Source organism: Neopelma chrysocephalum, unplaced genomic scaffold (assembly GCF_003984885.1).
Source record: "Neopelma chrysocephalum unplaced genomic scaffold, ASM398488v2 Primary Assembly neopelma1_101, whole genome shotgun sequence".
NCBI classification, from domain to species: Eukaryota; Metazoa; Chordata; class Aves; order Passeriformes; family Pipridae; genus Neopelma; species Neopelma chrysocephalum.
In genome coordinates this window covers 2535684-2551105 of record NW_020897764.1, presented here as the reverse complement: position 1 = coordinate 2551105, position 15422 = coordinate 2535684, and the positions used below count along the sequence as shown (strand labels likewise).

The 15422-nt window shown below is 49.4% G+C and overlaps 1 protein-coding gene across 1 annotated transcript; it reads right to left on the bottom strand.

The window, feature by feature from the left end:
• Window positions 1–250: 250 nt before the first annotated feature.
• LOC113973453 (zinc finger protein 660-like) lies at window positions 251–6271 on the bottom strand. The gene is made up of 2 exons (XM_027695553.1): window positions 5941–6271; window positions 251–3993 (listed from the first exon to the last, which is right to left on the bottom strand). The coding sequence occupies exon 2, from the start codon at window positions 3644–3646 to the stop codon at window positions 1784–1786; it is 1863 nt and encodes a 620-aa protein (XP_027551354.1). The 5' UTR covers window positions 3647–3993; window positions 5941–6271; the 3' UTR covers window positions 251–1783.
• Between the last annotated feature and the right edge of the window lie 9151 nt (window positions 6272–15422).

Here is a 15422-nt window from a genome sequence, read left to right as displayed (position 1 = left end):
TTCAGTCCTGGTGTCCCTGCCCATGGCAGGGGGGGTGGAACTAGATGACCCTTAAGGTCTCTTCCAACCCAAACCATTCTGTCATTTTGTGATAATCCCCAGAAAAACCCACTTGGCTTTTGTTTTGCTCACCTGTTGCACTGTGTGGAGAATGTAGTGCTGTTCTGACTCTTACAGTTCATAAAAAAACCCAAAAATCAACAAGAGAAAAGACACCCACTTTGTTCCTTTTTTTGTTTAAACACTTGTTTATTGAGAAGATATTACAAACTATCAGCCCTCATCTTCCCCAAAAGCTAGGACACCCACAGTGATGGAAGATCCGGTGATGTCCAGGAAACCTACTGGCACTGACTTATTGCATGGAAACAATAACTCACCTGGCAAACCTCTCACACCAGTTCTTCTTCCTGGTAAAAGTCTCTACAGTCTGACTATGCTCAGCTAATGAAAAGGAAATAAATGCCATCCATCTGGTGAGCATTTTCTCTCACTGGCATTCTCTACTGTATCCCTACCCTGCTCCTCAAGCCAAAAAGAAGCTGTTTTGTTTGGCTAGTTTGGCTCAGCCTTATTGTTCCCAAAACCATGGTTTCCCAGCCCTGTAGAGAGATTTCTCCCCAGCATATGGCCCAGATCCATTTTTCTAACAAGTGTGTCCTTTAGTCTCCCCTGGAACATCCTAAACTTGTTGTTTTCCCCTGTACATCAGCCTTTTCTGTCCCAAAAAAGAATCTCCACCAGATCAGAGGGGTTTGAGGGGAAACTTCATAGGAACCAGTTTATCTACAGTTTACAGGTGAGGGGACTGAGGTAGGCTTGCTTCTTGGACTCTGTGTACTACAGCAACATGAGGAACCCCAATATATGTCTTTGCTTGGCATTGCCAGGTGGCCACAGAAGCGCTGCAGAGAAATCTGGGGGAATGGCTCAGGGAATTTTGGATTCCATCACAACTCCACCAGGGGCTTTCAAGACACAAAGATTCATCTGACCAGGGAACACTCAAACAAACCATCAGCAGTGAGTGATGCTGAACTGTCCATCCTTTTGAGTAGCTGCACAGTCTCCTTTGCACTGGGAAGGGAAAACGTCCCAATAGGGAAATAATTTTCAATTCTCTAGTCCATAAAGCCTGAAGACATTTTCAACTATTCCTGCTACTTGGTTTGAACTCACTAAATCATGCCCTGTTCAGGGATGTGGCTTAAGCCAATCTGGGAGCCTGGTTTGGGGGATTTGAGGCTTAGAACCCTGGTCTGGCTGGCAGTAGCTTCTCCCAGCGGACAAGGGTCCATCAGCCCAGGAGAATCAAGGTGTGGATCAGAGATACATGAGGGAGAATAGGGGACTCGGCTCTTGCTTTAAACACTTGACCAGATGGGAGAGGTTCCCTTCATCTTTCTCAGAAACACAGTAACCTAACAAAAAGAAATCCTGCCTGGTCCTCCTGGCTACATATTGTCCACACAAGATAATTTCGGCATCCACAACTTTGGCAGCCTTTAGCAGCACACGCACACCATGACAAAGGATGCCAAGCTCTTATCCCTCCACCTCCAAGTCCTTGGGTCCCCAGCCCCATCCCACAGCTGTGAACAAGTGATACCTCAAGGGTTGTCCTCAGAAAAGTGCCAGACTACTGTTTTCCAGCTCTCCTCTGCCCCTTGGCCCCGCTGAACCTTCAGGTTGACCCACCCACCCCCACACATAAGGCGAGCAGTTTGTCTCCATCTCTCCCCTTTCCCAAAGGACCTTCCCACAGGAGCAGGCATCCCACTGCTCAGCTCTCCTCTTCACTCTTCATGGGGGCCAGTGCCCTCTGTTCAGCGTGGTGGGGTCCAGCCTCCGTGGTCTCCCCAAGATCCGAGCAGGGAGCGGTTCCTTCCCGCGCGTGGATTTTCTGGTGCCTCCTCAGGTACTTCTTCAGCCGGTAGCGCTTCCCACAGACCCCACACTTGTAGGCTCCCCCTCGGGAGTGGAGCAGCTGGTGTTTGATCAGGAGGCGCTTATGCGGGAAGCACTTCCCGCACTTGGTGCACTTACAAGGGCCCATGCGGACGTGGATCGACTGGTGGCGGAAGAGGTTGGCCTTCTGGTTGAAGGTCTTCTCGCACTCCGGGCACTGGTAGGGCTCCTCCTTGGTGTGGATCCTCTGGTGCCGGACCAGGTTGGAGCGCTGGGTGAAGCTCTTCCTGCACTCGGGGCACTTGAAGGGCTCGCTGACGTGGGCGCGCTGGTGCCGGACCAGCTTGCGGCTCATGCGGAAGCTCTCCCCGCACTCCCCGCACTTGTAGGGCCCCTCGCTCGTGTGGATCTTCCTGTGCCTGGTCAGGTTCGACTTCTGGTTGAAACTCTTCCCGCACTCGGGGCAGGGAAACGTCCGCTCACCCTTGGGAGCTCCTTTCGCTGAGGGATCTCTCTTGGATGTGGGTTTCTCCTGGTTCTCCAGCATTCCCTCTTTGGTGGACTGGCAGCATTTCTTCTGCTTCCTCTTTGGGCTCTCCTGGTGGTTGGCCTCCACACCAGGTTCCTCTTTAATCTGGATCCTTTGGATAGCACTGAGGTTTGGCTTCTGCCTGTAATGCATCCCAAAGTCAATGCTTTCCTCTGGTTCTTCCTTCACATGGAGTACATGGTTACTGGTTACAGCGACTTCCTGTTCATGCTGCCCATCAGCATCTTCCTTTTTAGGCTGTCTCCCCTGTAAAGCCAGCAGTGGGATCTTTGGATCAAAGAGCTTTCCATAGTCCAGGTTTTCTGGTGGCTCTTCCTTGATGTAAAGTTTCTGGCAGGCTACTGCAGTAGTGCTTGCTGTGTCATCAGTGAGTGGCTCTGGCTCCTCCTTCACCTGGATTTTCCAAGGAGGGTTTTTTGGATTAGATGGGTTTCTAGGTATGCTACACCCCTGGGCTACATCTCCTTCACGAGCCACATTCTCCAACACACTCTCCTCTGACCTGAGGGCAAACTCATGCTCCTCTTTAACCTGGATGACCCGGAGAGACACACTGTTGATGTGCCCCTTTTGCTTGGCGTGATTCCTCTGGTGGACATCAAAATACCTCTTGGTGCTCAAGCTCTTCCCACACTCCGTGCAGATGAAGGGTCCCCCGCGGAGGTGGATATTCTGGTGAGCCACCAGCGTGGCCCTTTGCCCAAAGCACCTGCTGCACTCGGGGCATTTGAAGGGCTTCTCCCTCTTGTGGGTTTCCCTGTGGGCGGTGAGGGTGCCCTTCTTCACAAAGCTCTTCCCACACTCCGCGCAGGCGAACGGCCTCCTCTCCCTGTGGGTGCGCATGTGGATGTTGAAGTAGATCCTGGTGCTCAGGCTCTTCCCGCAGCGGGCGCAGGGGAAGGGGCCCCCCTTGGCGTGTGTCCTCTGGTGGGCAGCCAGGCACATCTCCAGGTGGCAGCAGCGCCCACACTCCCCACAGCAGAAGGGTCTCTCTCCCGTGTGGATGCTCTGGTGGGTGGTGAGGTGGCCCTGGGCGCTGAAGCGCCTCCCACACTCCCCGCAGGTGAACAGCTCCTTGGCCGTGTGGATCCGCTGGTGTCTCTTCAGGTTTCCCTTCTTGCTGAAGGATTTCCCACACTCCTGACATGGGTGGGTCTTCGGCACCCTGTGCTTAAAGATGTCCTTCATGGCAGCAGTGGCCCAGTGCCCTGAACCCCGTGGGGCTGCTAAGCAGCTGGTGGGTACAACAGAGCCACAGAGTCATGGGGATGGAGTGTCTGTGGGGATACAAAAACCCTCAGGACACACACATCAAAGTGTACTTGAATGGATGTACTTTATTCCCTGCAGGAAACAGGTGTATGCCATGCTGTATGCCAGCTCTAGGCCAATACGGACTGTGTGGTCTTCCTCATTCTTCATCCTTGTAGATTCAATGTTTGTAACTCCATCTCCTGCCTCCTCTCATCTGGACAGGCTTCTCTGGCATTCCTGGAAAGGCTTCTCTGGTATTCCTGGAGACTCAAATTGCCAGACTGAAAAAATAAAGGGGAAATAATTAGGTTATTATTTCTTCTCCACCTCCTGTGTTCACTGTGTCAACGCAATGGGTGACACCTTGGTGGCTGCAGGAAAGACTGAACCTGAGATCTGTGAAGGCACAGGCCCAGCTGGACACGAGCAGAGAGGGCAGGAACAGGATGATTTCCCCTGGCAATGAGGGATCTGTGATGCACTTACTGCTGTAATGGCACGGAGGTTTCAGTTCTTCTATTGCTGCACTAGTGATTTACTCTTAGAACAGCCCTCTGTCCTTTGACCAAGTAGAAATGTAAGTTAATTAAGTAATGCACTTTGCATTTCAATTAGACTCATTTTTGGGGAGTGACTCTGCAGCAACTGAAATCCCTTGAACTGAGAAGAAAACCCAAACTTGGCATCACTTGCAAAACTGGAGTGTCCTGCTTTGGGCTGGCAGATCTCCATGCACAGGGGAGGACAAGTCAGTGGTGTCCTCAGTGGGCAGCTGGAGAAGGGACACATGGAAAGCTAAAAGGCCTTTGTCCTCCTCAAGATGGTTCAACTGGCAGAAGGGTCTTGATCCTAAGTATTTCCATTAGAAAAAATAAATAAATCAAGGCCAAGAGAGATGTGAGCAACATCTCCTATCAGGAGTGTGAATTGCAGCAGGGAGAGGAGCCAGAAAGGCTGAGGGGAGGAAGGCAGTGGTGCTGGAGATGCCTGTCAACAAGAGCACGTGTGGCTGGGCATGATTTCACTGATGGTACTGATGGCTGAAGGTGAGGCTGCCAAAATCTCCAGTTATGGGGTAGGAGGCCAGCAAGGAAACATGCTGCCAATGTCACCTCATCCCTGGAGGTCTGGCATGCCATGGCTGAGAAGATGAGTCGCTGGGGAGCTTGTCACTGAAGTGCAGGGGAGGGGGGATGCCATGGGTCAAGGGACAAGTGGTGGGACACGTGGAGTATAAACATCCAGGCACAACTGTGGTGCTGAGTTTGCAGCTACAGGGTCTTCAGAAGAGAGGGGTCAGAGTGGTAAATGAAGAGTTCAATTATAATGGGGAAAATTACTTCAGATTTAGTCATGTTTCCCTTCCAGCTGATCCATCTGGATCCCCACTGATGCTGGTAAGAGCTATGTCCAAAACACAACAGTGCTCCTGTCCGAGCTGAGTGCTCCATGATGGTACAGAGGAATCACAGGAAAACAAAATCAGTGATCATAATAATGATAATGATGATAATGATGATGATGATAAAACAAAAAAAATCAACTACCTGAAAAGTTATACCGAACCAGGAGAGACAAGACACACCCTCTTGGAGCAGGAGCAGGAACTGGGTTCAGCATTCGCTGTTGGAGGGGAGGGGCCAAGATTTCTCCATAGAGGGGGGAGCAGCTGTGTGACACTACAACAGGTTTTATTTTAACGCAGACAAAGCCTCAGCAGCAGCCAGGCTGGAAACAGGACTCAGAAAAGTTCAGTATTGTATTTTTATTAAGGAAGGTCACTAACCCCCTGAGTGGGTAGTGGATTGAGCCTCGCGGCACCAAGGACCCTCCCGGGGGGTGTGGGTGACGCCGGGGGGACACGGTCGGCCGCAGATGCCAGTGGCTCAATGCGGTGCCCACGGCCTCTCCCCTCGCCATGGATGCTCTCGCCCGTCCCTTACAGGCACCTCTCACCACCAGCAGCGTTTCTGTTGCCTGGATTTTTGGCAAAACCCAACAAATCCTTAAAAAAGGACAAAAGAAGAATCACCTGCCTACTTTCTCCCTTTCACTTCCCCCCCCTCCCTCCCCCGCCCCAAGTCTGCACATCTTACGGATCCAAATCCTCCCTTTACTTCCAGCTCCGCAAGCCCCGGGGCTCAGGGTTTGAATCAAGGGCAGAATCAGATGCCAGGGAGTTGCTTCGTCTTTCCTTTGGGCTACAGGGACGAACGAACGCCTCTTACCTGAGCGGTGCCTCAGGTTCGGGCGGGCATCTCCCTCCTCCGGGGCATCCTCGGCGGCACAACCGTGTGACTGGACTGGAAGTTGTGTCGCGGCCAGAGCCGGGCTGACCTAAAGGAAGTCTGTGGCCAGAGCAGAGAGAGCTACCGGAGGAAGGGTGAAGCCAAACAAAGCCGGAGAGCAAAGGTTGGCGGAGCGGGGGGGGGCCAGGGAAGATGCTCTCAGCTCGGAACGCCCGGAGGGATTTCCACGCCACCGCCAAGGTGTCGGCGGGAGCGCTGGGAGGGAGCGGAGGGGAATTTGTCCCTGATGAGTCTTTCTTCTGCACCGTTATGTTGGTGGGAAGCTGGAAGGGTCCCCGGCTTGCGCTGCCTTCTGGGAATTGTAGTTCCCCTTCTGCATCGCTGGTCCCTATCCCGCCTTCCCTGCTCTGGCCACTGGGTCAGCATCGGGACATTTCCCTTTTGCCCCAGCTGAGAGTGTTCCTTTTTTTGTTGTTTTCGTGGGAAGGAAAACATCCTGAGGCACTGCAAGCATCCTTCTTCCCTCCCGGGCTGATTGTCTGGGAGTTGCTCCAGGAAGTGTCAGGAAAGACGCATTCCAGGGAGTATTTCTGTGTCTGTAGCAGTTTGCAATCCCCCTTGGAGGGGTGACAGCCATCGAGGCTTGTGCCCATTTACTAGCAAAGGATCACTTTGATGCTCAGTGACAGCACAGAAGGAGTGAGTGGATTTGACAAGGGGGGACGCTGAGGCACGTGGAGTAGATTTAGCAGAGGGATGAGCACAGCCTGGGAGAGGCTGAGCCTCAGCAGGACCTCATGGGAAGCACCCAAACCTTCCTGAATCTGCGCTGCACAATGAGGCTTGGAGGATCAGCAGGAAGCTCTAGCTCAGGATGCTTCCCTGTGAGGGTTTTAGGAACATGGGAATGATGAAAAGCTGCTGCAGCATGACTCTTCCCTGGACCAGTCGCTAGGTGCTGTCTATGTCTCTGAGGCTGGACAATAACACTCATTCCTGCATGCACCAGCACCTCCAATCCTGTCCTAAATATGACACAAGGCTGCAAACATGCTGTTCTCCCCCTCTCTGACCCAGGCAAACTGATGCAGGAGATGGTGAGGTGTCTGGCTTGGATCACACATGGAAATTTAAAGTTACAGGGTCCCTGGAGTTCAGATTTACTCTACACTCTTTACATGCCTGAGCTAAAAGTCTGCTGATGTATTTCCTACCCCAGTACAAACCAGCAGGATGAGGCAGCGGCACCAGTTTGAAGGTGCACCTACATTCCAGCTTGTATCCCAGACCAGAGAGGAAAGAAGTAATAAAAATTCAACCATCTTTACACCAGTACATGCACAGAGAAGATACACAAGCCTCATTCAGTTTGCTTTACTAAAGCTGGTCAGCTTTGAGGCACAAGTGCCACAGCAGGTCCCTTACAGACAGGAGAGACCACAGTGTAGGGCCACAGCAGATCCCAAGTCATGTTCAGGACTCCTTAGGCAACATGCCCCACTTTCCATCCTTCCTATTTCCATAATATCTTCCCACAAATCCTGCTCAGTTCCAGTCAGCAGCCCCACCAACCAGCTCATCTGGGTGTGTGGTTCCATGGAGGGTGAGAGGTTGGGGCAGGACATGGATGAGGGGCTGACATGGAGCAACTGAGAGGGGAATGTTTGTGTGACTCCTTTGCTGCCAGAAAGTTCTGGAGGAGGGGCCAGGATCCTGCCATTCCATCTGTGTCAGTGTCCATTCATCCACTGGGGCACAGTTTACCTTACTCCAAAGTGGATACCTCTACCAGGGCATTTGACTTGTGCCCTCAGAGCTCCTGTTTCTCTCCATTGACATCTGCATTTTCCCGGCTCATCCTCTTCTTCAAACAAACCACATCTGCCTGATGGCCCCTCAGGCCCATGCCAAGCCCCAAAATCCAAGAAAAGTGAGATATGATCCTTGATATGATCCCAAGGTTTTTCTCCTGCAGTCAAAATAGACTCAGAGCACCTTGTTCATCCCCAAAAGGGCTTCATGGGCAAAGTTTCAGGGCAGAGTTAGGCTGTGTCCAAAATCGTGTCTTCCTAAGCCCAGTTTGGGAGTGGTGTCCCCTCCAAGCCTGAACAGTCTCTGCTATCCCAGGGAAACCCACTCTGGAAGTGCAGCTGTGCCATCAGCTGCCTCTGCAATGCACCACTAGATGCCAGTGAAAGCTCTTCCTGGTTCTACTGCTTAGAAAACCTCACACTTTGGGCAATTTGCTTTGTTATATTGTGATTTTTTTATTTATTTATTTTTTCATATTTTTTTTAAGGTAATCCCTTTTGATTCACTTTTGATCTAATAAAATCTCCTTACAATTAGGCAATATGTATAAATATGTGTGATTGTGTTTTGTTCACATCCTCTCTCTGTTTCTCCACTTCTCTCTCTGTATGTCCAATATATATTATCTACCTGCTGTTGTTTGCTATTATTTTAATGAGAACTATTTCCCAGTGCCTCCCCAGACCAGGATCTCACCCCTAACCTCCTTTCCTCATCCTACTTCCTATCAAACACTCCAATCCCCAAACCTGCCAAATCCCCAACCCACCTCATCACGACCTGATGTCCTGACATGGACAGTCATTCCAAGAAACATCCAGGTGTTGGCATGGCATATCTAAGCCCTGTCCTCCTTTGGGAGATGATTCTTCATATCAGGTCGCCAAAAGGCAAGACGTAGGTCCAGCTTATCCAGCTCTGGGAATAATAGCCTGGAGGAGCAGAGCTGCACAGAGCTGGGAAGGGTATCAAGGAGCAGAAGCAATTTAGTGCAGCAGTGCCTATAATCACCTTGCAGATGTTTAGTGTTTAGTGGGAAGGTGAAATGAATCAAACTAGAAAAGAAACCCTACATGGGGAAAGGGTAAAAATTAAACAAATCTCACAGCCCCGTGCAGCATTAATCTCTGTGCTGCACTTCCCTGGTGTGGAGATCGGTATAGGACTGAAATGATCTCACGTTCTGTCTTACAGTGCCTGGAGTTCTGCATTTTGCAGAAAATAATCTGCCCCATGTTACCCTCTCACATTTTCGCAGGGTCTAAGCCTTTGAGCAGCCTCCAGGCTTTGCACACACTATTATTTTCACCCGGCTGGGCAAGCTCCAAGTGGTTTGGACTGTCCCTCGGGCACTCAGAGTGAGCACAAAGCTCAGCAGCTACCCAGACTTCAGAAGGAGTGTGTGTTTGTGCCCTCCCTGTGTTGGGCACAGCCACCCTCTCATGGCAGAGGACACCCAGGGTCAGGAACACCTTCCCCTTTGGGCAGGTTGTGTGTTAGTGCAGATTTCTCCTCCAGCACCTGGTGCACCTCTCACTCTCCTGAGTGCCTGATGCTGGCTGCCCTTGGAGACAAGATGTTAGACTTGATGGGTAAAGATCTGATCCAGATTGGCAATGTCTGTGTTGCTTTTTCAGACAAACCCAACTCTGTGTTTGACCGGCCAACTGTATCCGACAGGGCTGCAGAGGAGAAGTGAGAACTAAATTTAAGCCAAGCTGTCACATGCCCCAGCGCCTGATTAATTATTCAGTGAAATAAAAATGGAATTTGGCAAAATAAAGGAGAAGGGGTAAATGAAATCTTCACTCCGCTTTAGGAGGAAATATTGCCGCAGGTTTTATTAAAGATACCACAGTTAATCATGTCAGGAGGCTTGAGGGTGAGAGGTGGGTTGTTGTGCTGGGTACACACAGTGCAGGAGGGATGGACAATTCAGTGTGGAGAGATAAGGCAGCAGGGAGCCCAGTTATTTGTTCAGGTGAGTTCCTGAGATTTGCAAACACAATAGGTGCCAGCTGAGGCTGAGGGAGCCCCTCACTGCCTTGTTACACTACAGATTGCTTTTATTAATTTAGGAAACAGCTCTCACAGCGAGGCAAATATGATACAAGAGAATAAAGTGTTCAAAATGACAACTAATTTTCCATGCTATTCCAAACTCCTCGCTTTTCTTTAATTGCTTTCGAGCTTCTGATTTGCAAGGAAAGCTTTTCTTTTTTTGGCCCACATCTCCTACAGCTTCATTGTGCAGCCCAAGCCCACGGTTTCCCCTCCTGCTGCCATGAAAACAACTTCAGTGTCTGTGGCTCCTTCCATATCCACCACATTCATCTGATAAGAGCTTGAAATGAAAAACTGGTTTAAGCACAAATGGCCTCAGCACTAATTTCAACCTGGACAGATCAGAACAACCCGTTTGCCTTTCTGTCCTGCCAGCAAAGGGCTTTTTGTTCCTGAAGGGTCAGTTGCTTGGGTTTGTTTTCCTGGGGAGAGCTGCAGTCAGGGCTGGTGACTCCCTCCCCCTCTGTCAGGAGGGAAGAGGAAGGATTATGACTGTGGTGCCCCCAAATCAGAAAGCCCTCCTTGCCCTACTCACCCTGCCCCGAGTGCTGTCACCATTGTGAGAGGGATCAAACATCTCCAAGTCTTACAAGTGGTGATCAGGGAATTGGGATGTTACAAGGACCGTGGTACCTGTCCCTGCTCCCATCACCCTTTCATCCCCTGAGTCCTGCTCTCTTCACTCTGGTTGCAACTTTCTTTCCCCAAACAACAATCCTATTATAAAACAACATAAAAAAAAATCCCAAACCAATTAGTAATGCCTAAATGACACACCCAAGGTTGAACAGCACATCAGTAGCAGAACAACCTCTCGGAAGTTGGCATAAGGCAGCACAGCTGTGCTGTGCAACAGCAGCTTTCCCAGTGCCTTTCTAACACAACAGCTGCTGGCCAATGCTCTTGCTCTCCTGGCCTCATCCTTCCTCCTCAACAAACCCCGTAGGTCCTCCCTGCCAATAATCACGTGCAATGAAGTTGTAGCTGCTCAAGTAGTGAGTGCTGCTTGTGTTCTGATGTGTTTCAGTCCCCACATCCCACTGAGAGGGAACCAAAAAGGTATCCCTGGGGCTGGCAGGCATCTTCCAAGTCCAGATTATAAAAGTGGGGTCTGGTCGTGAGCCTGGCCTTTGCTGGTGCCTCAGTTTCCTTGCCTGGAGGGAATTGGCATTTCCAAGAAGGGGAAGCCTTTGCTTTCAAATTCCTGCAGCAGAGGTAGGCTCCCTGGTAGTGAGAGAAGCTTGTATTCTATGGAGGAATTTCAAGGCCATGAATCATCTGCTCTAATTTAGACATCTGCCTTAGGCTGAGATGAATCACACCCCAGGCTGGCCTGACTTGGTTTCTGCATGCTACCTGGGAAGCCTGGCTCAGGCTGCCCTGCACATAATGCCAAGTAAATCCTGCTGACAGCGGGTCCCTGAAGGACCACACCCTGATGTGCTGGCTCCCCTCTTCCCCTGACTCTTACCAACCCCACTCCTCTCTGGGATTTGTCAATGGAGACTAAAGGAAAGAGGCAGGTGTGAATTCCCTCACCAGGAGGCCAAGGAGGTGTTGTGCCTCCTCTGACCTGCCCTGTCACAGGGTGCAGGGCTCAGGGGAAGCCCAGTGTGCCCTGCTGCAAACAGCCCTGGGAGCTGTGAACAGCTGTGGGAAAGCTGCTGGTAAATGTGTAACTAAATGCCCAGGGCTGCCCTGTGTGATGGTGATGAAAGAGAGTTGAATCTTTGTGCACATCCCACACAAACACCACCTATTCTCCCTTTCCACACTCTCCGATGGCCAAGGTGGTTTGTCCTAAGAACACTTCGGCTTTAAATGGAAAGTGAGTAAGTTTAGATTAGATTTTAGGAAGAAATTCTTCACTGTGAGGGTGGAGGCCCTGGCACAGGTTGCCCAGCGAAGCTGTGGCTGCCCCATCCCTGGAAGTGTCTAAGGCTGGGTTGGGTGGGGCTTGGAGCAACCTGGGATATAGTGGAAGGTGTCCCTGCCCATGGCAGGGAGGTGGAACAAGATGATCCCTAAAGTCCCAACCCAAACTGTTCTATGATTCTATGAACAGCAAGTGAATATTGAAGAAGGAGCTGTCTGGCGGCTCCTATAAATAATGCATTCCAGAAATGGAGAAACCGAAGTGTTTGTGGTTGACTTTGGTGAAAAACGGGATAAAATGCTGCTGGAGACTGGGCCAACCAGGAAAACTGTTGTGACAAGGTTGCAGGCAGCTTCTGGGTGGATCCCACACCTGGCAGGGATGACTGCAGGGCATGTCAAGCTTGAAGACAGGGAACACTCACTTTTGGATGAGTGAGTAAAAAGCACTAAAATCCTGTCAAACACTGAGGGAAAATCCTAAAGTAGCTCCATAAATACCTCATTGGTTTGTAATTCTGAGTTCTGCAAGGCCAGAGACTGTAAACCTGCTGATATTATAATCCTTTAGACAATGCAGACTGCTGATCAAATCTGAGACTGAGTGGGCAAGCTGCACATAGACTTCCCTGAGAAGTTCAGACAGCAAAGGGATCTCACTGAAGCTCGTGACTCAACAGGAGGTACCATAACCCAACTTTACTATAATCTAAAATAATCTCTATAAAATAAAATAATCTATAATCTAAACTATATATATCAGAGAGTAGATATTTAGATACAGCATTGGCAATATTAAGGTACTGTATTAGCAATAAATCTAGGCATAATCATCCAGATAATCACTGTGTCCTATTGCCATGCCTGGCCAAGAGCCTTCACTAGACTACACTGCCACATCACTAATATTTCTCTTGCTTTGGAGAACATTTCCTTCCTCCTTGTATTGCTTCTTAGATACATCCTCCATGTAGTAAAAATATATCCTAGCAGAAATAACCTCATACTGAAATGCTCAGCCTGTGCTTAAAGGATAAGCTTCCTTTGGCATGGGGCAGTTGTTGCTTCTTCTTTCTTTTAGATGCAGTTTGGTTTAATCCCTCTCATCCCCCCTATCACCCTCCTCAAGAATCATTTACTGTCCTTCACTTGAGAAAAAATAGCCAGGATTTCTATTTATAAAGTCTACAAGACTTAATAAAAGGATAATGAAGTCATTTTTGGAGGGTAGAAACACTCACGTTTTCAAAGTGGTTTTATCTATCTACAGAGGACCAACAAGCTGGTGAAGAAAATAAACCAAGCAAAATACTCACAGTTTAAAAGTGGTTTTATCCATCTACAGAGGACCAACTGACTGGTGAAGAGAAAAATCCAAGCAAGGCCTTTCATCAGCTTTTGTGACTTCCTCAGAGACCTAGTGAGTAGTTCACAAATTTATCTCTTTCAAATCATGTGAAAAGCCAAAGGAATTAAAGTCTTCATCCATCAGACTTTCATGTTTAGGGTGTGCTTTTAGCCAACAGCTGGAAAGCCCAATGGATTTCAGCCAAGAAGCCTCAAAAACCAAACTTGCTGATGAAGAAATGGGGTGGAAGTCCTTCCAGCATGTCATGGAAACCAAATGTTTTAGGAAAAAATGTCTGTGAGCCCTCCAGCTCCAGGATGTTTAGGATCTATAACTCTCGTGCTCTTGGTGATTCAGTCACCACCCTGAAAGGAGACACCCAGGGCATCACTGGTACTTCTGCATCCTCAAGGCTTCACATCATGAGACACCCAGCAAAGATGTCAGCTGCTTATGAATACTTTGTCAGCTGTTTATAAATATTTACCATCTTGCCCAGGTGAGGGGTCATGGTGAAGTGCCCATGTGTCCAGAGCACAGGTGCTGACAGCGTGAGCTTACAGCAGTCATGGGGATTTGCTGGGTGCCTGCTCAGGGGAGAAGAGACTATTGATATTTAAAGGTTGGTCATCTTGTTTTCTTACACTTCTTCTAGAGGTGGAGAAAATGAGTGGCATCCTGGTTCTTGTATTTTATATGCTGCTTCAAAGGAGAGGATGCTTTAAAGGACACAAAAGAGGGTTAAGAATGAAAAAAGCCCCGTTTTCCTTGTTATCTGCTCAGTGTGGGCTGTGATGTGCTGTCAGGCAGCTGTAGCTCTGCATGACATTAGAAACACCTTCACTCATCTCTCATGCTCTCCCATTTTATTTGGAGCAAGCCAAGTCCTTTATTTGAAGCAAAACCTTGAGCAAGCACTGGCTTTCAAAATTAACAAATGCTGACATTCAACACTAATCTTTTCCAAGAGCAGAGTAGATGTGAAAACAGCCCAAGTAGCTTTGCTCTTTGAATGGGTGATTTCATTCGCTGTGCAATTATTTGAAGCTCTTGAAATCAGCTTGTTTGTAACCACCAGAGTAGGGCAGGAGAGCTGTTATCATCCAACAACAGCGAGAGAAATAAATGGGGTTTATTTATCTGCAGAATAATCAATACACCTTGAATCCTGGGCTCAGTTTTGGGCCCCTCACTGCAAGAAGGACATTGAGGGGCTGGAGCAGCTCCAGAGAAGGGAACAGAGCTGGTGAAGGGTCCGGAGCACAAATCTGATGAGGAGCTGCTGAGGGAGCTGGGTGAGCTCAGCCTGGAGAAGAGGAGGCTCGAGGGGGACCTTATCATTCTCTACAGCTCCCCGAGAGGAGGGTGTAGCCAGGTAGGGGTTGGTCTCTTCTCCCTGGTAATAAGTCATAGGACAAGAGGAAACAGCCCTAATTTCTGCCTGGGGAGGTTTAAATCAGATATTTGGGAAAATTTCTGCACTAAAAGGGTGGTCAGGCATTGGAACAGGCTGCCCAGGGCAGTAGTGGAATCACTGTCCCTGCAAGGGTTCAAAAAACATGTGGGTGTGACCCCTGGGGACATGGTTTAGTGCTGGGTTAATGGTTGCACTAGATCTTGGAGGTCTTTTCCAGCCTTAATGATACCAAGATTCCATGATAAAGGCATGGATCAATGGCTCAGTGTCCAACCAGCAGCCAGTGATGAGCAGAGTGCCCCAAGTGTCACCAGCAAGTCCCATATTGTCCAGCATGTTCCTGATCTCCAGTTAAGAGCAGGAACAGCTGTCCAGTGAGGCAGTGCCGTGTCCATCCCTGCGGATTGTCAGTGCCCGGATGGATAAAGCCCTGAGCAACCTTCTCTGCCCTCAGACTTTTTGAGATCCCCTCCAGCCTGAACTACCTTGTGATCTCAAGGTCCTGTGATGCAGCCAATATCAGCACTAGGCTCAGAAAATCACTAGTTGACAAAAAATTACTGGGAATATTTCTTCCCCCTCAATAAAGAGAAGCCCTGTGGAGCAGTGGTGCACCTGAGCACATCACTGCTACCTGGGTCTGTCTCACTTCGCTGGGAACCTGGTATTGCTCTGGGTTGAGATGAGCATTCAGAGCAAGACTTGTTTTCTTACCTCTTCTTTTATTTCCTTCTTAGGCTATAAATAGATTTAGTTTGTGTGGGCATACATAAAACCCCGGGGTGTCCACGGTGATATCAAATTGTTCTCCAGGAAAGCTGAATGGAGTTCAACAGATAGTTTATTTCTGTATTTAAAAGGATTTCACAGACTTGTTGAGGTTGGAAGGGGGGTGATCTCTGGAGGTCATCTGGTCCAATCCCCTGTCAAGCAGGGCCACCTAGA